This window comes from Phyllobates terribilis, unplaced genomic scaffold (assembly GCF_046119375.1).
Source record: "Phyllobates terribilis strain yellow unplaced genomic scaffold, ASM4611937v1 Scaffold_11__3_contigs__length_659146591, whole genome shotgun sequence".
NCBI classification, from domain to species: Eukaryota; Metazoa; Chordata; class Amphibia; order Anura; family Dendrobatidae; genus Phyllobates; species Phyllobates terribilis.
In genome coordinates, this window is record NW_027362771.1 from 534,036,882 (window position 1) to 534,063,312 (window position 26,431).

Below are 26,431 nucleotides of genomic sequence, written 5' to 3' on the forward strand. Positions count from 1 at the left end.
CCACCGTAGTGTGATAGAGGGGTACAGAGATGTTTCCATGGAAGCCGGGGGCCTGCTGAAGACCCTCATGGTGCCCCCATGAAGCTCAGTTAAAAGGATGAGCTCCATAGGAGTCCATGATTTTCTCTGCATATTGCGGTCGTAGGTTCAAATCCCATAAGGGGACAAAAAAGAAATTCCAATATCTCTCCGCCCCCCCCCCCCAATATAAAAAATATATATATTTGGTATCACTGCATCTGTTTAAAATATAAAATTATCCCGTATGGTAAACACAGTAAGGAAAAATTGAAAAAAAAAAAAAAAAGACAGAATGGCTTTTTCTTTTGGTCTTCGTTAAAGAAAAAAAAATCCTATTAAACTGTTGTATGTACTCCATATTGGTATCAATAAAAATGCCAACTCACCTCACGTAAAACAAGCCCTCGCACAGATCCAACAATGGAAATAGAAGAGCGCTACAGGTTCGAAAAAAATAGCGACATAATGCAAAAACAATATTTGCTCCAAAGTTCTGAAGTTTTTTTCCCAGCACTTAAAGAGAACCTGTCACAAAAGTTATAAGTATCCAGTTTCTTATTTTATTCTCGCTGCTCCCTAAGTACTCAGTTTTTTTTTTTTTTTTTTTTAAATCTGCCATATAGTTCCAGAGATACGGGCCTGTTTACTTAGTGCCAATGCATGGAGAGGGGGGAAAGCATTTAAGATAACGGGGAGGGCAGATCACAGAGGTTGTAGCTAGGAAGGAATGAACAGCAAAGGCTGTTTACTGGGGAAGGAAGGGGAGATCAGATAAGTCATGTATGGGTGGAGGAAACAAAGAGCAACCCTGGCAATCTGTACAGAGAGGATGGAGAATTACACACTTATCACCAGTGGCTGTCAATACAAAGAAGAGATTTCCCATTTATCTGTCAGAGAAATCTCTCCAGGAAAGAAACTGTGCTGATTAGTGATGAGCAAGTATGTTCTGTTAACCCTTTTGGTGAGTAGGAGGAAAAGTTGCAAAATCTAGAAGAGAGGTTAACTACCTTGAAAATCATTAAGGAAGGTGAAGAGTTCTTAGACAGAGCAGAATTATCTCTTCATGATTCAGAAAGAGAAGAAATTCGAACTGCACCTGACGAAGCAGAGGAATGGAAGCATGTGACCCACAGAAGCTGGAGGATCGAGAGGCAGTCAGCACCCATACTGCTCAGGAACCAGTACCAGGCTCTCACGCAGGAGAACCATGAAGAAATACAGCAAAATAAGACTTTGCCAGCAATGAATAACCTTGTAAGCCCTCAGAATCCTCCTGGATGGAGAAAGAAGAATGTTGTGAAGAAAAAACGGAGAGTGGTGGTCATGGGGGATTCCCTGTTAAGAGGAACAGAGGCCGCTATCTGCAGACCAGACATAACCTCAAGAGAAATGTGCTGTCTTCCAGGAGCAAAAATTAAAGATGTGTCTGACAGGATATCAAGACTCTTCAGACCTACAGATCACTACCCATTCCTGCTAATACATGTGGGGACAAATGACACCGCAAGAAAGGACCTGGTAACCATCTGCAGTGAAGACTTAGGCAAGAAAGTGAAAGAATTGGGAGCGCAGGTGGTCTTCTCATCCATCCTCCCAGTGGATGGCCATGGAACAATGAGGTGGAATAAGATTCTACAGGTGAACAACTGGCTACGTCGATGGTGCCGTCAACAAGGATTTGGATTTCTGGATCACGGAATGAATTACCTATACGATGGACTACTTGCTAGAGATGGGGTGCACCTTACGAAGACTGGAAAACGTGTATTTGGAAGTCGCCTTGCTACACTCATCAGGAGAGCTTTAAACTAGAACAATGTGGGAAGGGAAGCAAAAGGCCAGAAAAAGCCATACAGCTGACAAATACTATTGAGATCTCTGCTACTGGAAGTGGAAAGGAAGAACAAAGACAAAACAATTTAAATAATAAAAATATGGGAGGAAGAGAAACCAATCACAAACTAAAATGTTTTTATACAAATGCACAAAGCATGGGCAACAAACAAGGAGAATTGGAACTACTAACGCAGGAAAAGGAATATGATATCATTGGAATCACTGAGACTTGGTGGGACGATACACATGATTGGAATAAAAGGCTAAAAGGATACAACTTATTTGCAAGAAACAGACTTGATAAACGAGGAGGAGGTGTCGCATTGTATGTTAGAAAAGCGTATATCTGCACAGAGATTGAAGCTTCAGAGACTGGGAGTTCTGTGGAAACTGTTTGGGTAAGAATACAAGGAGAGAACAACGGAAAGGACACCATTGTAGGCATTTACTACAGGCCACCTGGGCAAGCTGAAGATATGGATGAACTCTTTATGCATCAAATGACCAAGTTCTCCAAAAATATGACATAGTGGTCATGGGAGATTTCAACTATCCAGACATTTGTTGGGAATCTCTCTCAAGTAAAACTAACAGGTCAAGCAAATTCTTATCCTCTCTTGCTGACAACTTTATTATCCAAAAGGTAGGGGAGAAAACAAGGGGATCTGCTACTTTGGATCTAATCCTTATAAACAGGGAGGAAATGGTTGAGGAGGTAAAGGTGGCTGGGACCCTAGGAGGCAGCGATCATGCTATTATAGAATTTTGGATAACTAGAGGAGGAAGACATGTGAAGACTCAAACTTCAAGGTTAGATTTCAGAAAGGCAGATTTTAAGCGACTCAAAAAGAGAATAGGAGGGATCCAATGGCTGGATGTCCTTAAGGACAAAAATGTTCAGGAAGGATGGGAAATTTTTAAAAATGAGATTCTCAAAGCACAATCGTTAACAATCCCGAAAAGTAGGAAGAATGGGAAGCATTTAAGGAAACCAGGATGGATGAACACAGAACTTAAACACATGCTAAAAAGAAAGAAAGAAATGTTTATCAAATGGAAAGAGGGAGGCATATCTAAAGAAGATTATAATGCAGTCTGCAGATCCTGCAGGGCACGTATCAGGTTAGCTAAAGCTGACAATGAATTAAGGCTTGCAAGAGATGTCAAAAGCAATAAAAAAGGATTTTGGGGGTATGTCAAAAGTAAAAGAAAAGTCAAAGATGCTATAGGATTTTTACAGGATGAAAATGGTGAAATGGTAAGAAAGGATGTTGAGAAGGCCGAACTTTTTAATTCCTATTTTGCATCTGTTTTCTCTCAGAAAGAAAATGTAACATCAACTGATCTTCACTGTCCTATTAAAGGAATAGAAGAATCCAAGTTATCTGTAAACAGTAAGATTGTGAGGGAATATTTAGCTAACATAAATGAGTTCAAGTCTCCAGGTCCAGATGAATTACACCCCAGAGTACTGAAGGAGATAGTAGAAGAAATTTTAGAACCACTCTCCATAATCTTTGAAAATTCTTGGAGAACAGGAGAAGTCCCAGAAGACTGGAGAAGAGCAAATGTTGTTCCTATCTTCAAAAAGGGGAAGAAGGTGGACCCAGGGAACTATAGGCCGGTGAGTCTGACTTCTATACCAGGAAAGATCTTTGAACAAATTATTAAACAACATGTATGTAAGTACCTGGATAAGAATGAAATGATTAACCAGAGTCAGCATGGGTTTGTAACTAACAAGTCATGTCAGACTAACTTAATTTCCTTCTATGACAGAATCACTGACTGGGTGGATCAGGGAAATGCTGTAGCTATAGTATATATAGACTTCAGCAAAGCATTTGAGAAAGTATCTCACACCATCCTTATTGAAAAAAATTACCAAGTATGGAAAGGACAAGGCAACTGTTAGGTGGATTCATAACTGGCTTAGTGATCGGACTCAAAGAGTGGTCATAAATGGCTTCACATCCAGTTGGATGAATGTCTCAAGTGGGGTACCACAGGGCTCAGTCCTGGGACCTGTATTGTTCAACATCTTTATCAATGATTTAGATGAAGGAATTGAGGGTAAACTGATTAAATTTGCTGATGACACAAAGCTAGGAGGGATAGCTAATACTAGAGAAGAGAGAGAGAGAGAGGATTCAAAAAGACCTAAATAAACTGGAGCAGTGGGCAGTAACTAACAGAATAGTTTTTAACAAGGAAAAATGCAAAGTACTACATCTGGGCAATAAAAATGAAAAAAGCATATACAAAATGGGAGGAATAGAGCTAAGCAACAGTACATGTGAAAAAGACTTAGGTATACTAATAGATCATAGACTGAACATGAGTCAACAGTGTGATGCAGCAGCAAAAAAGGCAAATACAATTCTGGGATGTATTAACAGAAGCATACAGTCTAGATCACGTGAAGTCATTATCGGTCTTTACTCCTCTTTGGTCAGACCTCATCTGGAATACTGTGTACAGTTTTGGGCACCACATTTTAAAAAAAGACATTGACAAACTGGAGCAAGTTCAGAGAAGAGCGACCAGAATGGTGACTGGTCTGCAAACCATGTCCTATGAGGAACGGTTACAGGATTTGGGAATGTTTAGCTTGCAAAAAAGAAGACTGAGAGGAGACTTAATAGCTGTCTACAAATATGTCAAGGGCTGTCACATTGTAGAAGGATCATCTTTATTCTCATTTGAACAAGGAAAGACTAGAAGCAATGGGATGAAACTAAATGGGAGGAGACACAGATTAGATATTAGAAAAAACTTTTTGACAGTTAGGGTGATTAATGAGTGGAGCAGGCTGCCACGAGAGTGGTGAGTTCTCCTTCAATGGAAGTCTTCAAACAGAGGCTGGACAGATATCTGTCTGAGATGGTTTAGTGAATCCTGCTTTGAGCAGGGGGTTGGACCAGATGACCCAGGAGGTCCCCTCCAACTCTACCATTCTATGATTCTATCAGTATGCTCGGGCCGAGCACCAAGTATTTACAGCTGCTCGGTGTTATGTTTGAATTACTCCCGTGTGCATTATTTGCGACTGTTTGACAACTTTAATACATGTGAGGAATGTGTAAGAAATAGACATTCCTTACATGTACTAAAGCTGTCAAACAGTCGCAAATCATGCACACGGGAGTGATTCAAACATAACACCGAGCAGCTGTAACTACTCGGCCTGAGCATACTCGCCGAAAGGGTTAACAGAACATACCCGCTTATCACTAGTGCTGATACATTAAAGCTAGTAAAGACAGCAGCCTCCTGGACGCACAGACCTCACACCCAGCATGTATTACTGGGAGGGAAAGTCTGAAACTAGGAGCAGGTTCTAAACTGCAGATCAGAAGGTCTGAATGAGCTTTTACATAAAGTGTTCCTTACAGACACCTCTATAGCAGAATCTGCTACATATAATATATTAGCGTGTTAAAACATACTGTATATATTTCATCTGACAGCACAGTGTATAGTATCATCATGCACAGGATCCTGCCAGCAGATGGCACTAGACCTCTCAAAGTGCTGATACTATTTGTGCAATCGTCTTTTTAATGAAAGTGGACAGAATCCAGTCCTGAGAATCGACGACTTGAAGTACACAGCCATGAGCATGCTGATAGACATCACTGGGCACTGCCGCTATCACACCGGTGCTTCCTGCTGATCCTCTGTGGGGTCTTTGTTCGCTAAGCTAATGACGTTGTGGTCTGCCTCCTCTGGCAGTGCCTCATTCCTCATGTAGAAGTAGGTGTCCGTATCATCCAGGAGCTCCTCCAAGGAGGACACCACAGTGTCATGTTCCTGTACCACCTCTGGGTACTGTGACGCTGACTGATAGATCCGCACCGACCTCCTCACTGGAGTAAGACGCTTCCATTCCTGGCCACTTCCAGGAATCATCTTCTTGCTATTTAGAGAGAAGGGAAAAATTTAGACACAAATTTATCACAAAGCTGGACACCCCACATGTTAACGGGAACCTGTTATGTCGGAAAACGCCATTTATCTGCAGATTTAGGGTTAACCCGCAGTTAAATCGTGGTAAAATCCTGCCTGCCTGGAGCAGTGGCAACTGGGAGAAAATTAAGTTCTATCCTCCCTGCAGCCGCTCACTTCTAGTCATTGGGGGACTGCAGGGAGCGGTTACAGTCACTATACAATGAGTGCGCTATAATCACTCCTTGGCTCTTTGATTTGCACACACACACACACACACGCTGTCAAAGTGCCAGGGAGTGAGAAAAAACACACGCGCTCACTGTACAGTGAGAGGAGATAGTAACTGCTCCATGCACCGCCCCCATAACTGGAAGCGAACGGCTGCAGGGAGGATAGAACTTCATTTTCTCCCTGTAGCTGCTGCTCCAATAAAACAAGCAACATGATTTTAACACTATTTACCTGCAGAATAACCCTATATCTGCAGGGAAATAGTTTCTGGACATGACAGGTTTCCTTTAAACACATTCTTTTTATGGCATCTATGGTGGTATACGTCTTATATGAGGCAACAACCTACATAACAGTGAAAGTCTGAATCCAGGCAACACATTAATGCATTTTTTTCATAACGATCACTGGTTTGGGAGTAAATGGAGCTTTGCTCATCCAATTTCCACAATGTTATGGTGAAGTTGTCATGTCCTGGACATGGAGGTGGGGGAATGGCTTCTCCTAGGCCGTGAAGATTCCAGCTGCGGATCTCCTAGCAGAATCCTGGAGAATGGAGAGTGCTAACAAAATCCCAAAGTCTGTGAAAAATCGTGTACATTGCACTTCTGGATTGCTGACAGTTATGGATTTTACATTATACTGCCCATTGCTGCACAGTCTCCCAAGTTTATCATTGCAGAGCAACTAGATAAAGGGCAGCACGGCACAATAATTGGCAGCACAACGTGCCTGAAATGAAGAACCGTTGTGTAAAGCAATATACGGTCTGTAAACCGGCCCTATGGAGACCTCATATATGTAGGGCAACACCAGGCCACATATACTCCTTGGCTGATCTTCAGCCGTCTATGGCTGGTATAGCATGTAAAATATACGAATGCTTTGCCTTTTTCTGAAGCCGCTCCCCTTCTTCTGTGGTCATCAGTTTGATGAATGGGTATTACCTGGAAAGAGATGTAATCTGGAGTTTCACCGCAGAGCCATGGTCACAGATGCTTGTGCCAGTACAGGGGGTCTTCGCCTCTTCTGTACGGTTTGTAAATGGCGTTAATGGGAGGTCCTCATAGTTTCCATTCTCCGTCTGCTCCTCAGCTGGTAAAGGTCCAAACGTGACCACTGAGGAAGACAAGTCATGAGCATTAGGTCACGGTCCCCCTTCCTCGTTGTAGGACAACAATGCAGGCACATCAATCACCTTTCGTCTTCTTGTTCGTGTTCTTCATGATGTCAAACACAACATCTCTCAGCTCATCAATTGGCTGTGAAATAGACAGAGGGTTAATATATTACTGCACCGATGCTTAAAGGGGTTTCCTCATTTCATGGCCATCACCATGTGACCCCACTCCTGAGAATATAGGGAATGCAGAGCCGGTGTAGCACTGGCGTCCATCCCCACACAACATCCCGGCTGTGGAGAGAAATGCCGGTCAATGAAGCATCACTCGTGGTGGTAAAAACTGGAAGGGTCTACAGCACCTCACCAGTACTGTCCTCTTCATTCTTAGGATCACTGAGAGGTCTGACCACGTCCGATCATAAAGTGATATCATATCTTAGCCATGTACCATCACTTTAACGAGAGAAGAAAACTCCTTTAGTACAAGAAAACCAGCTGATCACGATGAGGGACAGATAGACGAGCACGCCTCAGTAAGAGGAGTGAGGCCTACATGAGACCACCATCAGTCAATGTCCTTGATGGCATACCTAGATTTATCGTACTTTTAACTAATCAGGAATTTGAGGAGGTTTCTTTAAAGAGTAACTACACTTAAAAAGATATCGACATGTTAGATGTTTTAATCGGTGGCGGTCCATCTGCCGAGACCCTCACTAACTAGTGAAATAGGGGGGGGGGGGGGGGTAGAGATGCTCACCTGAGTGCGAGAAGGCGGGTAGGCCAAGGATGGCTTCATAGAAAGCATGGGAGCCAATCTTCAGCTACCCTCTTCTACTTGAAGGGGTTGTCCACTACTAAGACAACCTCTTCTTGATCTAAATGTTTGGCCCCGATAAAAAAAAAAGCCTATACTCACCACCCATGCCGGCGCTGTTCCAGCAGTGTCGGCACTCGCGGTCCCGGGGCTCCGGTGCGGCTGTTGTGACAAGTGAGCCCAGCGCCCAATCCTTTTGTCGAATTGAATATGAAGAGGAAGTCCGGGCTGCAGCTGATCTCTGACTTCCTCTTCATGTTCAATTTGTACGAAGGCCGGAGACAGTGACGGCAGCGCTGATTGGGCGCCGGGGCCACGTGTCACAACAACCACATGAGTCCTGGGACCGTGAGTGCAGAGAATAGGGGTTTTCATTTTATCAGAGCCAAGCGTGGGGTATAAGAAGGGGTTGTCCTAGTAGTGGACAACTTCTTAAAGGAGAGAAGTACTTGCTGGTCACGTCTACACCTTTTTTCAGCGACCGGTCGGGATCTCATGACCTGGACCTCTAATGATTAAAACATTTGAGATATCACACATTTTCTGATGTGCGGTTACACTGGACAGCAGCCATCACTAATTTTGGTCTGCCCTTTTAATTTAATAAGAATGGGCAGCACCGGATTGGTGACTATATTAAATATACGTTAGCGTCAAAAGTGCTCCTAATGCCCCCTGAACAGGTCTGACTTTCCTCCATAGTCAGGCTTGAAGTTCTGGGTTGTGGGGTCCCGGCATGCAGAACAGAATCCCACATCCGCAGCCAATCTCACAGTGAAAGAAAGAGAAAAGCCGCGCTGCCGCCTACTTTACTAATCTGTCACTGAAAGAATTTTTTTCCCGGTTCTGAGTACATTATATAGTAAAGTGAACACTGTCATTCAGAACCACAACTTGTCCCGCAAAAACCAAGCCCTCATACTGCTATTTTGGCCAAAAAAAAAGTTATGGGTCTTGGAAGAAGAGGAGTAAAAAAGAAAAATTGCCCAGTCCAAATGGGTTCAAATCCTTCAATTTAGCGCTTTAATGCTGTGCAATGTGCTATAGTGGCCGAAACTTACCGTGGCCCCAAACTGCACCCCTTGTCTGTACACATCGATCACATCGTAGATGCCCTCCCTCTCCAGCAGCCGGGCCTCACACACCCAATACTTGGCAAACTTCTTTGCTTCGGGGACCTGGTCCAAGGCTGCACGAATATCATCTGCTGGAATTCCCTTTGATGTAAGGAAGCATCAGTGAATATACATAATATACAGCTCTATAGCGCCCCTGCACAGTGCAAGGAAAGGCCATCAGGACATTGATAGGGACAGAAGATGGCCAGCCCCCATTACTTTATAGGAGATACTGTAGAAGACCTTCCCTTAGCCCATGGCCTGGCGGAGGACCTCTACCTTCTCGATGAGTTGTAGACACTCGCTGAGCGTCTGGCTGATCTTCTGTGACAGCGCCAGCAGCTCCTCCTCTTCCTCCATGCCCTCCCACAGAGAGCGGTTACAAGGGTTTGGCTTTTTGGCCGTGGGGGGCCTCTTCGGGGGCAGCACCATGGGCGGCCTCTTGTACGACTTCCCCTTAGAGTTTAGCCATTCTTGTAACTTCTTCCTTGTGAAGAGAAAACAATAATCTTACGACTACTCTGTACGTTGAGATATTAAATAACCTTCTCATTGTCTGATATATCCGCACATCTGCTTCCAATGGGGAGAGGGGAAAAGCTTTATCTGCCTTGGGGACAAACACATGCCGAGGCTCATTGCTGAACACTTAATACATAGGTTTGGCTCATGTTCATCTAATGTGCCACCTGTAAAAAAAAGTTTTCCCAGTCCCCCCCCAGCTCTAAAACAAAACAAAGTGTGGTTTAATCACTCTCCCCAGGTCCTGCGCTGACCCTCCGTCAACCTCCTGGTGTTTGTCATAGTCAACACCGCTGCTGTCAATTATCGAGCTCAGCGGCTCGGAGCGGGTTGTGTCTACTTGGGCAGAGCTGCTGAGCTCGGTAAGTGGCTGCAACGCTGGCAATGTGACATCAGCTCTGCAGGCAATAACAGAAGCCGAAGGCAGTGGCGGAGACCCAGAGCTGGACCCAAGGAGGGCAAGTAAAGCACTGTTTGTTGTTTTCTTTAAAACAAACTACAGGCAGGGAAAGGGGTTTTACCAAAATCAGACAGACAATCTCCATAAGGGAACAGAAAAATGCAGCAAAAGCTGCTTGCCATATGGATCTTGTTGCAGATTTCACCCTTTGCATTGCACCAAGAACTGAATTTTAAAGGGACCTTAACAATGGATTCCTGCGGCGCGGACCTCGGGCAGCATGAATTACACTGGCTACATTTTTGCAGCAAGTTATATTCTACTCTGAAACATTGCAACGTTTCAGAGAAAACATTCTTTGAAAAGTCAGTGGGGGACTACACACAAATAGGGAGAGACCGGTCAGCCTAGGGGATTGGGGCAAGGAGAAGCCGCCAAGGACCTGCCCTGGACAAGTCATCATCCCCAAGCGGCTTCTCAAAGTATGTTTTCTGTGTTTCTAGTCCTCTCTTTCTCTGAAGAGGTAATTTGCATGTTACATTTCCCAGAGGAGCATTGAACGGTGAATAAGCCTCCATACATTGGCATGCCAGAGCTGGTATGTCACTCTCCACAAGGAGAAACCTTACCCCTTAGACCTCATGCTTTATAGTAACATAACAAGCATTACTTACTGAAGCCCCCAGCACCATCTCCCCACTGGTACTTGTTTTCAGAGCTACAGCATATGGCACAAGATAGCTGAAGTAAATGATTGGCTGCAGCGGTCACATGGAGTAAATGGGAAGTCACCGCTGCAGCCAATGTAAACAGAAGACTGGCAGGGTGGTCTATTTGGCATGTGACCGACGCTGCCGGATAGTTCCCACTTTGGGTCACAGAAGAGGCTCCAAATTAAGGGACCACCATGTTTCCTAACGGACCCTTATAGGACAGCCCCAAGACGCACGTACTATAACACTGCTTACTGTGATAACTGGCCTGGTCTACATCTGTTCGGACAATATATGGACTTTCACATACTTGCGATCATCTGCAGTCATGCTGGGGGTCTTCGGTCTGGCGTCGGGGGCTGTCAGGTTGAATGGCTTAGTGGTGATTTCCTTAGATATCCCGGTCACACTTTGCAGCTTGATCTCTTTAACTCCTTCCCGTTTACTGGGCAGACCCTTGGATCCATCGACCGCCTTGTTGCATCCAGTGGTCACCGTGCTTCTCCGAGGTCCTACCTGCTTATTCAGAGGCTGAGTCTTCTGAGTATTGGACAGTCTCTTTAAAGAGTAATCCACAATGGCTGGTCTCGTCTTAGGAGCAGACAAAGGAGCCGTGGTCCTTTTCTTAGGAGCCATGGTCACTGGTTGGGTGGTGTTGGGCTTGGTAGAATGAGTGGTTGTCTGACGAGGACCCTCTGGCCGCTCTTTGCTCACATTTGATGGTTGTTTTGTGCCGTCTTTCCTTGAAGACCTAATCAGGAAACTTCTTCCATTTGCACTTTGACTTTTAGCTCCAGACAGGCTTAATCTAGAAACGATGCGGATGTGCCCACCGCTGGCAACTGGCTTACCAGTCCTACAGTCATGAGAGAGACTCTTTGCCCTGGTGGTCTGTGTTATGGTTTTAGTTACGGCCAGTTGCTTGGCCTGAGCTATCCTCTGCTCGCCGCTCTTGGACCGATTACCTGGGCCTAGCACTGGTGCGTGCAAACCTCTCGTGGCAGGAGAAGTCTTGTCCATCACACGGATTTCCGGTCTCTCCCCATCTTGATTCTTAGTCAATATCACGGTTAATGTGATGTCAGACCCTTCTTCCTTCTTAGCCCCCGAGGTTGGGACAGACGACGGGTGTAACGTCCTCGCCGTCTTGTGCCGCTGGTTAGGTATCACCCTTGGTAAGCTGGTTTTGGGTGGCAGAGGGTTTTTGGATAAAGCCTTATTCACAGACCTGTTGGCTGACTGCTGGGTGGGTGGCTTTCCTGTACCCAATTTATGGGGATGAGATCCAGTGTTTGAGGTTTTGCTTTTATTCGATCCGAAAGCAAAGTGTGACCCTTTATCAGGAGCAGATTTCTCACCGATCTACAAATAACAGAATTATTAGCGTCACACAGAAGAACAGATAAATGGCAGTGCGGACAGCTTGTATTTTATTCCCCAGGCAGACTTTCCATTTTCTGTCTTTATCTACAGAAAACAACCTGTATGTAATGTAAGTAACATCACAATGCCATGGGCAGGGCTTCATAGGTGTGCTGACATGGCAGACATGATGGCCTTCAGTAGGGGCGCTGGGTGGATGGATAACAATGGACACTGCCATGTTTACTGCACTTCTTAACACCGACGTCGCAAATCCGAGAAGGAAAAGAGGTGGAACTATGGAAATCACAGGATGGACAGACATGTCACCGATATGTAAAAATGGAAACAACATTCTCAAAACGTCTTGATTCATTCAGTATGGATTATGAGCGTCACATGCAGAAATCCCAGCACTTACATTCCTTGGCTGCTATCAATGAGGTTATTAACCACTTCGCGCCAGAGCCTGTTTTTGCCTTCGTGACCGGACCAATTTTTTCAATTCTGACCACTGTCACTTTATGAGGTAATTACTCTGGAACGCTTCAACGGATCCCCCTGATTCTGAGATTGTTTTTTTGTGACATATTGTACTTCATGATAGTGGTAAAATTTCTTCGATATCACTTGCGTTTATTTGTGAAAAAATCGGAAATTTGGCGAAAATTTTGAAAATTTTGCAATTTTCAAACTTTGAATTTTCATGCCCTTAAATCAGAGAGATATGTCACACAAAATAGTTAATGAATAACATTTCCCACATGTCTACTTCACATCAGCACAATTTTGGAACCAAAATTTTTTTCTGTTAGGAAGCTATAAGGGTTAAAAGTTGACCAGCGATTTCTCATTTTTACAACAAAATTTACAAAAACATTTTTTTAGGGACCACATCTTATTTGAAGTCACTTTGAGGGGCCTTTATGACAGAAAATACCCAAAAGTGATACCATTCTAAAAACTGCACCCCTCAAGGTGCTCAAAACCACATTCAAGAAGTTTATTAACCCTTCAGGTGCTTCACAGGAATTTTTGGAATGTGGAAGAAAACAATGAACATTTAACTTTTTTTCACAAAACTGCTACTTTAGCCTCAAATTTTTAATTTTCACAAGGGCAGCCAGAAAAAATGGACCCCAAAATGTGTTGTGCAATTTCTCCTGAGCACGCTGATACCCTATATGTGGTGCAAAGCCACTGTTTGGGCGCACGGCATGGCTCGGAAGGTAAGGAGCGCCATTTGACTTTTGGAATGGAAATTTGACTGGAATGGATAGCGGACGCCATGTTGCATTTGGAGAGCCCCTGAGGTGCCTAAACAGAGGAAACCCACAACAAGTGACCGAATTTTACAATCTACTCCTCTGTATAAATTAATCTAGTGGTGGGAAAATAAGTAGATAGGTAAATGGTCACTAAACCCATAGATGAATTCCCACAGAGGTGTCATTTCCATAATGGGGTCACTTCAGGGGGGATTATGTTGTTCTGGCACTTTTCAGAGTACCAGAACTAAAGAATCCCCCCTGAAGTGACCCCATTTTGGAAATGACACCCCTCTGGGAATTCATCTATGGGTTTAGTGACCATTTTAACTCGATGGATGATTTCCAGAAACAAGCACGCAATGGAAGGTTTAGATTCTGGAGAACCCCCCCTGGAAATTAAGTGAGCTCTACTCGAATGTGTCATTCACTAAATGAACCAAATGTTTGAATGACAAATTGGGATACATTTTTACAGTTTAAAAACGTGGTTCTGTGTGGTAGATTTTAAAGCAGTCAGTGACGCATAAGGCTGGCAATGATGGGCATTGTGGGCAATAGTAGCGGGTATCACGCCTCATTCCTCTCTTAGTACATACACGACATCTTTTCTGGGGGTTCCTTCTTGTTTCCGTTGCTGGAATAAGTGCAATAAAATGTCGCTCAGTGAGTCTTTTCACATCCTCAGATTCTAATGGATGAGCGGGGCTAACACTTTGAAAGACAAGATTTTCAATTACCTTTTCTTGATAATCGAGAAAAGGATCTGAATTTCCTGCTTTTTTGTACAACACAAAAGAATTGTATGTGGCCACCTGAAACAAATAGATAACCAACTTTTTATACCAGGTATAGGACTTTCTTGATACCTGGTATGGCTGTAGAACCTGGTCTGCAAGGTCCACACCCCCCATGTGTTTGTTGTAGTCAATGACTGACACAGGTTTTTGCTTCGGAGTGGTGGATCCTAGTTCTACAGTGGCCCTTGTGGCATCTGTGTGGATCGAGCTGAGGACAAAAATATCCCTCTTATCCCTATATTTCTCCGTTGCGTACAGCCCCTGACTGCCCCTTTTGGAACTTTTGGTTGACCAATGGTTGTGGAAACCCCTGACGGTTTTTACGGATGGTCCCACAAGCCCCGATGTTGTGTTCAACCAGACTTTTAAATAGGGGTATGCTGGTGTAATAATTGTCCACATATAGATTGTAGCCTTTTTGAAAAAATGGACTTATCAGCTCCCAAACAATTTTTGCAGATGTCCCCAGATAAGTAGGGCATCCTGGTGGGTTTAGCTGGCTATCTTTCCCCTCATATATGCGGAAAGTGGATGTGTATCCGGTTGAACTTTCGCACATTTTATAGATCTTTATTCCAAACCTTGCCCTTTTAGATGGGATAAATTGCTTGAGGTGCAGTCTTCCTTTGAATTTTACAAGGGACTCATCTATAGAAATATTTTGTGTTGGGGTGTAGAGGCTTAAGAATTTTTCTGACAAATTTTCAATGATGGGTCTAATTTTATATAACCTGTCATGTTCTGGGGCATTTCTGGGCAGGCATTGACTATTGTCGTTAAAATGCCAAAACCGCATGAGCATTTCATAACGGGTCCTAGGCAGAATGACTGAAAACATAGGGGTGGCTTGAACAGGGTGGTTGGACCAGTAGGATCGAATGCTCGGTTTTTTAACAAGCCCCATGGCAAATGTAAGTCCTAAAAATTTTTTTATTTCCGGGACATTAGTTGGTGTCCATAAATTTGCCCTAGCATAGTAAGATCGGGGATTCTGGCTTATGAATTGGGATGCATATAAATTTGTTTGCATGACAATATGCTCTAGCAAGCTGTCTGTAAAAAACAAATTAAAAAAATGAATTGGTCCAAAATCTTCCACCTCCACATTTATACCAGGAGTGGCGTTGAAATCAGGGCTGAATGGAGCAGCCGAATCCGAAGCCTCCCATCTGGGAAATGCTAGATCATGTGGCAACGCCCCTTGTACACTGGCGTGCGCCAATTCACTAGTAGCAGGGACAGCGCTTGTACTGGGCAGTGTTCCCTGATTTGGAGACGTTTCTCCAGTAGCGCTATTTGCACCTATTGCTGTACTGGTCCTTGGGCTTGAGGATGGAACAGAATCACTGCTCATTTCTGAGCTCTCAGTGTCGCCGCTACTAAAGCCCTCAAAATCCATATCTCCATCTGAGATTGCGCTGTCATCAGTGTCAGAACACAGCAGGGCATACACCTCCTCTGCGGTATAAGTCTGACGGGCCATTTTATTTTTATATTTTTTGACTGGACTGAACGGACCGGACTGAAAGGACGGGACTGATCTGACAGGACTGACTGACTGACCTGACAGGACTGACTGACTGACCTGACAGGACTGACTGACTGACCTGACAGGACTGACTGACTGACCTGACAGGACTGACTGACTGACCTGACAGGACTGACTGACTGACCTGACAGGACTGACTGACTGACCTGACAGGACTGACTGACTGACCTGACAGGACTGACTGACTGACCTGACAGGACTGACTGACTGACCTGACAGGACTGACTGACTGACCTGACAGGACTGACTGACTGACCTGACAGGACTGACTGACTGACCTGACAGGACTGACTGACTGACCTGACAGGACTGACTGACTGATCTGACAGGACTGACTGACTGATCTGACAGGACTGACTGACTGATCTGACAGGACTGACTGACTGATCTGACAGGACTGACTGACTGATCTGACAGGACTGACTGACTGATCTGACAGGACTGACTGACTGATCTGACAGGACTGACTGACTGATCTGACAGGACTGACTGACTGATCTGACAGGACTGACTGACTGATCTGACAGGACTGACTGACTGATCTGACAGGACTGACTGACTGATCTGACAGGACTGACTGACTGATCTGACAGGACTGACTGACTGATCTGACAGGACTGACTGATCTGACAGGACTGACTGATCTGACAGGACTGACTGATCTGACAGGACTGACTGATCTGACAGGACTGACTGATCTGACAGGACTGACTGATCTGACAGGACTGACTGATCTGACAGGACTGACTGATCTGACAGGACTGACTGATCTGACAGGACTGACTGATCTGACAGGACTGACTGATCTGACAGGACTGACTGATCTGACAGGACTGACTGATCTGACAGGACTGATAGATCTGACAGGACTGATAGATCTGACAGGACTGATAGATCTGACAGGACTGACTGACTGATAGATCTGACAGGACTGATAGATCTGACAGGACTGACTGACTGATAGATCTGACAGGACTGACTGACTGATAGATCTGACAGGACTGACTGACTGATAGATCTGACAGGACTGACTGACTGATAGATCTGACAGGACTGACTGACTGATAGATCTGACAGGACTGACTGATAGATCTGACAGGACTGACTGATAGATCTGACAGGACTGACTGATAGATCTGACAGGACTGACTGATAGATCTGACAGGACTGACTGACTGATAGATCTGACAGGACTGACTGACTGATAGATCTGACAGGACTGACTGACTGATAGATCTGACAGGACTGACTGACTGATAGATCTGACAGGACTGACTGACTGATAGATCTGACAGGACTGACTGACTGATAGATCTGACAGGACTGACTGACTGATAGATCTGACAGGACTGACTGACTGATAGATCTGACAGGACTGACTGACTGATAGATCTGACAGGACTGACTGACTGATAGATCTGACAGGACTGACTGACTGATAGATCTGACAGGACTGACTGACTGATAGATCTGACAGGACTGACTGACTGATAGATCTGACAGGACTGACTGACTGATAGATCTGACAGGACTGACTGACTGATAGATCTGACAGGACTGACTGACTGATAGATCTGACAGGACTGACTGACTGATAGATCTGACAGGACTGACTGACTGATAGATCTGACAGGACTGACTGACTGATAGATCTGACAGGACTGACTAACCCTAACTCTTACTTTCTTTTTTATTTTTATTTTTTTACTTTCACAGTGGCAAGGCTGACACAGCTCTTGTCACACTGTTTCTCCTCTGCTCTCTCACTGAGATCGGAGGAGAAACAGTGTATTTATCAGGCAGATCGCCCGGGAAAGTTTGTTGCTAAAACAAACTTCCCTGGTGATCTCTCTGATTGGCTGGTGTGATGCTGACATCATCGAGACCTGAGCCAATCAGGTCTCGATGATGTCAGAGGTCACAGCACCGGGATCCCCGCCGCTCCTGAAGTATGTGGGGGGTCCCGATCGCCGACCACCAGCTGTTACTATCTTTTAAATGCCGCGATCGCTATGGATCGCGGCATCTAGAAGATAGGAACAGGTTAACATCATGGGGACCTGATCCATTCAGGTCCCCATGATGCCACGTCAGAGCTATCGCTCTGAACCGGTACCGCAGCGCTAGCAGGACCCTGGGGGTCCTGAGCGCTGCGGGACCACCCACCGTTTTTAAACGTCGGCGCTGCACAGAGCCCGGGCAGCGCCGACGTTTATGTACAGTGGGCGGTCCTGAACCGGTTAATTGTTGTACGAGAAAAGTTCTGCTGCGCTGAATGAATTTGGGCAAATCATCAAGATCCGCTGCTGGCAGCTCCCACTGCAATTGCTGATAGCCGGACCCCTCTAGTCTTCATTCCAGGTACACTAACAGCTCAGCGTTACATTGATTTGGACATATAATCAGTGGTATGGCCATTAATCCAAAGTGTCCTGGGAGTCGTTTTTTCTGCAACACTACAAATGCCAGGCTGCATGTTGCTGCCGATACTGTGAGCGGCCTACGTGCTACCATGGCCTGCAGCGTCTCCGGAGTTGTCTCCCTTTGACCACATCTGGGACGTCATTGGTCGGTAATTATAGAGGGAGCTGCCAGCAGCGGATCTTGATGATTTGCCCAAGTGCATTCAGCATGGCAGAACATTCCTCAGACGACCATTAATAACCTCATTGATAGCAGCTGAGGATTCCTGCGTGTGGAACACATACTCCATACTGAATAAATCGAGATGTTTTGAAAATTCTATTTCCATTTTTTCATTGTTTGCACATCATTACCACCTCTATCCATCCTGTGATTTTTATAACTCTTGCAATTTCAATGTACTTTTTGGTTCTGGTTGTGTTACACAGGCGGCACCCGTGTTTTAGGGAGAGGGCTCAGCTCCTGAGACCGCTCCATACAAGCAGTGTGCACATCCACAGTATATGTACGGCAGATATAAACAATGGGTTAAGTGCTCAATGGATCCCACCAAAATTAGTGGGATCTGCTGGTAAATAAAAATGATTATGGATCGCTTCCTTTTTCTTTTATTCTTAGATAGTAAAGCTTTTATCTCTTGCATAATGTGTGCATTAGCAGCAGGACAAAATTGTGATGTTTTATGAAAAAAAAAAAAAAAATATTATATATATTAAGGTGCATGATTGCTCACGTACCTGTTTAGAGGGCTCTTGTGGCCGTTTATTCTGCAGATTGGTGCAATCTTTTAGATACGGTCTGCACAAAGACATGGAAACAAGCACAGGTCAGTAAGAATTCACAGAGCGGTCATCACCCCGCTCCTGGTAGCAATACCTGCAGGCTCTCTGGATATTTTGCAATAGTTTATGTACATTTTCAAGTAGGACGTAAAGGGGTTGTTCTGTGAAAACAAGTTCTCACCTATTCCCAAGATGGATGATAACTTGTTGATTGGTGCAGATCCGACCCGATCAGTGGAGTGGGCACTTACATTACCATTACAATGGTGCTTGACCTCCGCGCCATTCATTCCCTATGGGTTCAGATGAGCGCAGTGCTCGGCTTTTCCAGGCTTCCTGATAGAGAATGAATGGAACGGTGGACAGGCATCCAAATCTGCAAAGTGTGCGCGAGACTTCAGAAAATCCTTCAGGTTTCGGGACAAATCTGCGCAGGAAAAAAAGCGAAAAATCTGCAACGTGTGCACAGGCTCTTATACTGCTCACACTGGTGTAAAAATCTCATTATCCCATGTCCGTTTTTTAATGAATGACACTCGGACACATCTATAGTTCTTTTCTGATTGTTTGCGGACTGATGATCCGCTGGTAATTAAAAAAAAAGAAAAAAAATCAGACATGTACGAGTTTGATGAGATTTGAAGAGCAATTCTGCCTGTCAGTGCGGGTCCCGAGTGTCGGACACCCTCCGATCTATACGTTATCACGCGTCCCATGGAGAGGAGAGCACTTGTTTCATCCTGACAACCCCTTTAATGAGCGGATCCATCTGATGCCCACGATCAGCGCTCACTTACTTGGGGTTTTGAGGTTTCAGCCTCCCTTTTGCTGCCAAGTATTCGAGGAGCTGCAGCCGGCGTTCCTCTGCAAAGAAAGAAAAGGAGGTTCAATATATATTATGTAAAATAACAGAATCCATAACTGCTTTGTAGCCCTTTTATCAGATCTGCTTTTATGTGATGGTTCACAGTATTATAAGGAAAACTGCCTAAATTTCCGCTCCATAGAAATCCCTATTTTCAGTGCAAAGAAATGTGGATGTAAATATGGCTTCTTGTTGATTTTCAGAAGCATTGCTTCCCACTATTAAAGGGGTTGTCAGGTTAAGGGAAGAGTCAGACGCCTTATAACTCGGAAGATGATCGCAAAGCAATGCACGGACTGGCCAGCGCTCACAGCATGTATTTCTATGCAGCTGTCATGCTCTAGTTGGGAGAGCCGCCGGCCAGTCCGAGCATTGAGTTGTGATCCTCGTCCAGGTTATACGGCCGTCTGACTCTTCCCTTAGGCAAGGGATCACCTACCCAACGAGAAAGTGATCATTTATAGATTAGTGCGGGTCCAGGCAGGTCGGATCCGCACCGATGGGCAGAACGGAGCAATTTCATCCCCATTAAAATGCAGCGGTAGTGCGCATGTACGACAGCGCTCCATTCATGCTCTATGGGGCACTCAGCTTTTCCTGGCAGCTCCATGGAGCATGAATAGAAGAGGTTGTGCAGGTGCCGCCACTCCTTTTTGGGACAAATGTGACCCCTTCTATCGATTGATTGGTGGGATTCAACCTCTTAGTGATCACCTATCCTGCAGACAACCCTTTTAAAGAAGTTGTCCAGTACTTTATAATATTACCCCCCCCCCCCAATGTACCCCCCAGGGCTCCTAAGACTTCTAGTAAATACCTCCTGGTGCTGTTTCTGCCTGTGAGCGGAGCTATCGGTGGCCGCTCACAGACATCACGTAACCAAGCGCTGACGTCACGACAAGAGAGGCGTGACTCAGCGCTGGGGTCCCCGCGGTGGCTGCTGGGTTGTGGGTGGGGTTACCCCCCGCGTCACACCCAGCATCCACCGCGCGCTTTCCCAATGAATGGGGAGAGGCAGAGCGCGGGGTGGATGGAACCAGGAAGATAGAGACCCCCGAATGCTGCCAGCACTTGTCATGACGTCAGCGGATGTCAGAGCCGGCTGCAGCCGGGGATCACGTGATGCCTGTGAGCGGCCAGTGATGGCGCTGCTCACAGGCATTATCAGCAACAGAAGGTATTTACAAGAAGTCTTAGTGGCCCCGGGGAGGTACATTGGGGGGGCTGTTCTTGCTCATATTTTATTCAATTGTTTGTTTTTTTTAAGTCCAGCATAGGTTCTGGAGATATGGGGCCTTGTTATTTAGGGCCAGTTTTTACAAGTGGGCGTGTCTTCAGCTGCTCTGAGTAATTACACTGTGAGTCACGCTCCCTTGGAAAAGATCTTAAAATTAGCATTAAATACAAAGCTAGAACTGCATGGTGGATACTAAACTTTTGAACTGGCAACAGGTCATCTTTACGTTTTAAAGGGGAACGGAAAACCCCTTTAAGAGGGAACTCCCTAGACTGGTCAGTAAGTTATTCCCTCTGGCACTCCCAGCCAGCAGAGCGGCACATGCCGGACTTCACCTCCATTCATTCGCTATATCCTGTCGTCCTATAGACAATGAGCGGTGGGGGGAGTGTGAGCGCCTCCTCTACATTCAGGACACTCAGCAAAGTGCAGCTCTTGTGGATTGCAGGGGTCCCAGTGCTTCGACCCCAGTCATCCTATCACCAATTGTTAGGGGATAACTTACTATATTTGGTGTAACCTTTAAAGGGAACCAGTCAATCACAGCATGAATTAGATCTGGCCGGCTACTCCCAGCGCCACTCCAGGTGATTGACAGGTCTCCGGCGATGGACACACATGGGAGAGACCTGTCAATCATCAGGATGTAGATCCTCACCCTAGGCTCTCAGTAACACGCCGGCGGATCTACCTGGCACTCGTGCAGCCGGGCTCTGATTCATGCTGCCCGTGGTTTGGTCAAAAAGCTTTGAACATCGCTTTACCCCCCTCCCCAGGTCCAGCACTGAGCCTCCGCTGCTCCCGGTGTGTTATTGTCTGCAGCACAGTCACTGTGAAATCAGCGCTGCAGGCGACAACGGTCACCAAAAATGACAGAGAATCTGTGCTGGACCCGGGGAGGGTGAGTACAGCACTGTCTGTTTTTTACATATCACTGATTCTGTAGGCAAAAGGGGCTTGAAATGGGAAACCCATCCGATAAGGGCTGGAGGGTAATCCGCAGCTGTACCGAGGAGTACATAGGGCAGTGCACAGCATGGACTGCTCCCCGGTCAGTGACTCCCCCATCACACATGGCCGCGCTCACCTTGAGCCGAGAGCTTCTTCATCGCTGCCATTATATTTCTCAGTGCTGCTGGTGTCGCGGCTGAATTCACTTTCTTCGCAACCGCCGTAGTTCAAACCAAGCAGCCAATCAGGTTCTGCGGTCTAGACACGAGCAACCAATCAACTTTTTTGCTAGTACTTTTTTTTTTCTCAATTAAACTTTATTGACATCAACAAGAACAGCAGCGCAGCAGTGCTTTGAGCTAGCAGGGGATTGGACAGCTGTAGCGCACGGCGGGTACATTATTGGAGAGTCGTATTTCACAACCGCTTCTGATTGGATATTATCTGTAAGTGGGCGTGGTAAGGGCTGGTAATGTGTGAGAGCCATTTAGTACGTACTGGCAGACCAGGGCTGGCACAGAATTGTGCTATACAGTTGGCACACAAGTACAAGCTGCTGCTGTCACTCAGGAAGGTGTCCCTTCTGGCCCCCTCCCTAATATGACTGCGGGAAGTCTATGGTGTTGTCATGGCAGCCAGTGTCCTCCATGTTTGTACACCTATGAAGCTCCGCCTGGTTCTGTCTCCTAGCAATAGATAATGTTACCCTACACTGCAGTGTTATTATTATTATTATTTATTATTATAGCGCCATTTATTCCATGGCGCTTTACATGTGAAAAAGGGGGTATAATACAAGAACAATTTCAATAATCTTGAACACAATGTGACAGCGACTGGTACAGGAGGAGCGAGGACCCTGCCCGCGAGGGCTCACAATCTACGAGTGTTATAGTATTGCGCAGATTAAATAATATTTATCCCATGCAGTGAACGCCAAAATGTAAAAAAGAGAACAAAAATGCTAACAAGAATAAACTTAAAGGGGTTGTCCCCTTTCAGACAATATTCGGCCCGGGCTCCAGTTTGTTAACACATAATCAGTGCTGTACTCACCTTCCCTCGGTCCACCTGTGAGTCTCCACTGCTGCTCCGGCATTGGTTGCACCGCTGACAGGGTGGCAGCCAATCAGTGATCTCAGCGGCTCAGCCCGTGTAGACTGAATGCCCCCTTCAGAGCCGCTGGGCTCACTGACTGGCTACCAAATCCAATACCGGCACCCAAAGCAGCGGCGGAGACTCACAGGTGGACCAGGGGAAGGTGAGTAAAGAACAGTGTTTTATGTTTTAACAAACTGGAGCCAGGGCTAACTATCTGAAAACGACCAATCCCTTTTAATACGCAACTGGCATAAAAAATAACAGGATCTGGTGCATGTGTCCTAATTGTGAATATCCCAGCACATTAGTGCTGTAACCTACTAATATACAATGTATAATAACAAGAAATTCTATGATTCTGTCTCATTTGCACATGGAAAAACGAGAAGCAATGGGATGAAACTGAAAGGGAGAAGATACAGATTAGATATTAGAAAAAACTTTTTGACAGTGAGGGTGATCAATGAGTGGAACAGGCGGCCACGAGAGGTGGTGAGTTCTCCTTCAATGGAAGTCTTCACACAGAGGCTGGACAGACATCTGTCTGAGATGGTTTATTGACTCCTGCATTGAGCAGGGGGTTGGACACGATGACCCCGGAGGTTCCTATGATTCTAAATATTATAGAACATGTGCAATTATGTAAACATATTCCATGTTCATTCCCCTCCTACCAAGTGTAAAGGACATATTGATATTCATGCTATAGCTACCCATTTTTGCAGCTTGCTCCTAAAATCATGTTATTATTACTATATACATTCATTCTTTTATCCTGCTTCAAATGCAATTTTCTCACAAGAACTTTTTCTCTCAAGAACATTCTATGAGATACCCTGCTCCTGTTATCTAACTAGTCTGAGCCGTGATGTGTAACCTTGTAACTTTCCATCATGCACCGAACTAACGATAATATGACCATATGTGTGTTTCCGTAATAATTGTACTAACATTGGTTCCAGCCTGTAGTATGGCTGTAGGTGATTGGCTATTGATATACTCAAAACAATATATAATGCTAAGTAGAAATAAACGGGGTTAGAGAATTCTCGAATCCTCCCATACAGAGCTTTGTCTCCGTCTGGTTTCCTGATTGCAATCAACCTTGTAACATAATAATTTGACACTCACTTGGTCAACCGTGAAGGGTCATTGCTGCTCTCCCTCAACACAAGCACAGGGAATACAATATACAGCTGTCTGTATGGGATGTGTGTTCATTCCCCTATAATCTGCACATATTCCATGTCTAGGATGCCCAGGAAACCTATGATATGTGCATATGACTTCTTTTAAAGTTGATGACGTTTATACCTTTGTTTTATAAGTCCGCGCCTCCGTTTTATAGAAATACATCATCAAATTTTTATGCACATGAGCCGCAAATGCAGGAGGCTTAGCCCTGAACTTGCAACTCTCTGATCTCTCTTCCTCTTTGGCCACCCACCGCTGGCCTCCTGTCGGTGACTGACAGATCACTCTTCCCTGTGACCTGCTCCTCTGCCCCAGATCCCATGCAAGCGTTGTCATTATTGGGGGCAGCGCTATAAGGTCATAATGACATTTGAAATCTGGATTGTCGATATGCACATGTGCTGCCCCTGGGAATTACAGGACTTGTATGGGTTCTCCTGTAGGGGAGCAGATCACAAAGCTATGGATGTAATTACAGGGACTTTACATAGATGACATTAGATTGGGGTCTATAAACCTGTTGACAGGTTCCCTTTAAACTTGGTTGAACCTGCCAAGTTTTTTTAAGTGGAAAGCAGAGCCCACTTCGGGAAGTGCTGGCGTTTTTTTTTTTATTATTGAAATGCTACAAAAAAATGCCAGGCATCTTCCGTCTGTCCCCATAGACTTCTATAGTTTGTGGCATCTTCCATACAGAAGCCGCCTAAAGAATGATCAGGCCACTTCTCTTCTTTTGAATCCTGAAGCGGTAAAATCACTGAACATGAAAACAAGTCGTCTTGACCTAGTATGTTCGATCTTTTGATAGTTTTTAGTGAACTTTTTTTGGGTGGGTTTCTTGGTGGAACCGCCTGAGAAAGACATTGTGTGCACATACACTTGAACCTCTCTTTGTGTGTTCATTCTTTTTATTCATTCCTTTTGTTCATTCTTTTTAGTATGTTGCAAGAAAAAAAAAAGAAAATCAGAATGGCAGAATCACCTTTTTTTGGTCACTTAACCTACCTAAAAAATGGAATAAAATGAGAATAGAAAGTCATATGGACCCTCAAATAGAAATAATGAAAAAACCTGCAAAACCCCAGCCTGATACAACTGTATCAACTGAAAAATAAAAAAAGTTGTAGCAATTAGAAGGTGCAGAGGAAAATTTAAAGCAAAGAGAGGCCTCACTGGGATTCTATCGTCCCTGAGGCCCCAGTAAACCTGGAGCCGGCCCTGCACAGCATGCTAAATAAATTTGCAGTGGCGCGCTGGGTGTGAGGGGTACAGGGTGGCAGCCGTGGCGAGGGGCTGCTGTTCTCCCACACCCAGGCCTCCCACAAAGAATAGGTAATGTCCTGTCTGTCTTGTAGTTTGAGTGTACTGTATAACACTGAACTTGGAGATCCCTCTGGTCCCACGATCCCTGATCCAGTAGCTACCACACATGTAACGACAGATTCTGTTTCCTTTATCAATAACTCAACTTTACTTACCTTCAGATAGTCAATCGCAGATACAGCACAGTACATGTTCACTTGTTCATCCTGAGCTCTCCCTTCATTTTCTGGCACCACTGGCTCCAGAGATGTTCTTTCCACCTCTGCAGCTCCCATGCTTTCGTGCCCACTCTTCTGACCTGGTTTCCCATCCGGCTTCCCTTTATGGAAGGTGAATAAGGCACCCTCTTCCGTACCTAATTCGGGCTATAGGCCCCGGATATCCTGGGAAGGTCCGCTGAAGTTAGTAGCAACCACCTGCATGCTGCTTCCTTTGGAGTCTCGTACTCTTCAGTGCTATCCAGCCCCTTGTCTTAATCTGCTTTTCTTCTGATCACACTATCTTACTCTGTATCTGTGCATCAAACTCTATCTCTACAACTATCAACCAGGAAGTGTCCTACTCTTTTTACGGTTCCTACCCACTCCCATCTGGGAAATTCCCTGAACACATTAACTACTCCCTTACTGTAAATGACTGCTTCCTGACTTACAGTGCCCACAACTGCACTTTTCCCATTTCTAATCTAAACTATGAGCCCTATCCTATATCTGTGTCCTATACTTATCCATAAGCTTTCCCTAAATGTGTTACACAAAATACATTATACATTAACTGCACCTTAGTGCCTATAAGATTCTATGGAGTTTCATTTTTTACATCATTCATAAAAGTACAATA

General features: G+C 45.1%; 1 protein-coding gene across 1 annotated transcript; it reads right to left on the bottom strand.

Moving 5' to 3' along the window:
- Positions 1–4,985: 4,985 nt before the first annotated feature.
- On the bottom strand, positions 4,986–26,138 carry CKAP2L (cytoskeleton associated protein 2 like). Its single transcript, XM_073653812.1, has 10 exons — positions 25,747–26,138; positions 22,110–22,231; positions 19,718–19,784; positions 18,876–18,936; positions 11,046–12,097; positions 9,380–9,587; positions 9,044–9,199; positions 7,241–7,304; positions 6,990–7,161; positions 4,986–5,779 (listed from the first exon to the last, which is right to left on the bottom strand). The coding sequence occupies exons 2-10, from the start codon at positions 22,138–22,140 to the stop codon at positions 5,515–5,517; spliced, it is 2,076 nt and encodes a 691-aa protein (XP_073509913.1). The 5' UTR covers positions 22,141–22,231; positions 25,747–26,138; the 3' UTR covers positions 4,986–5,514.
- Positions 26,139–26,431: the final 293 nt, after the last annotated feature.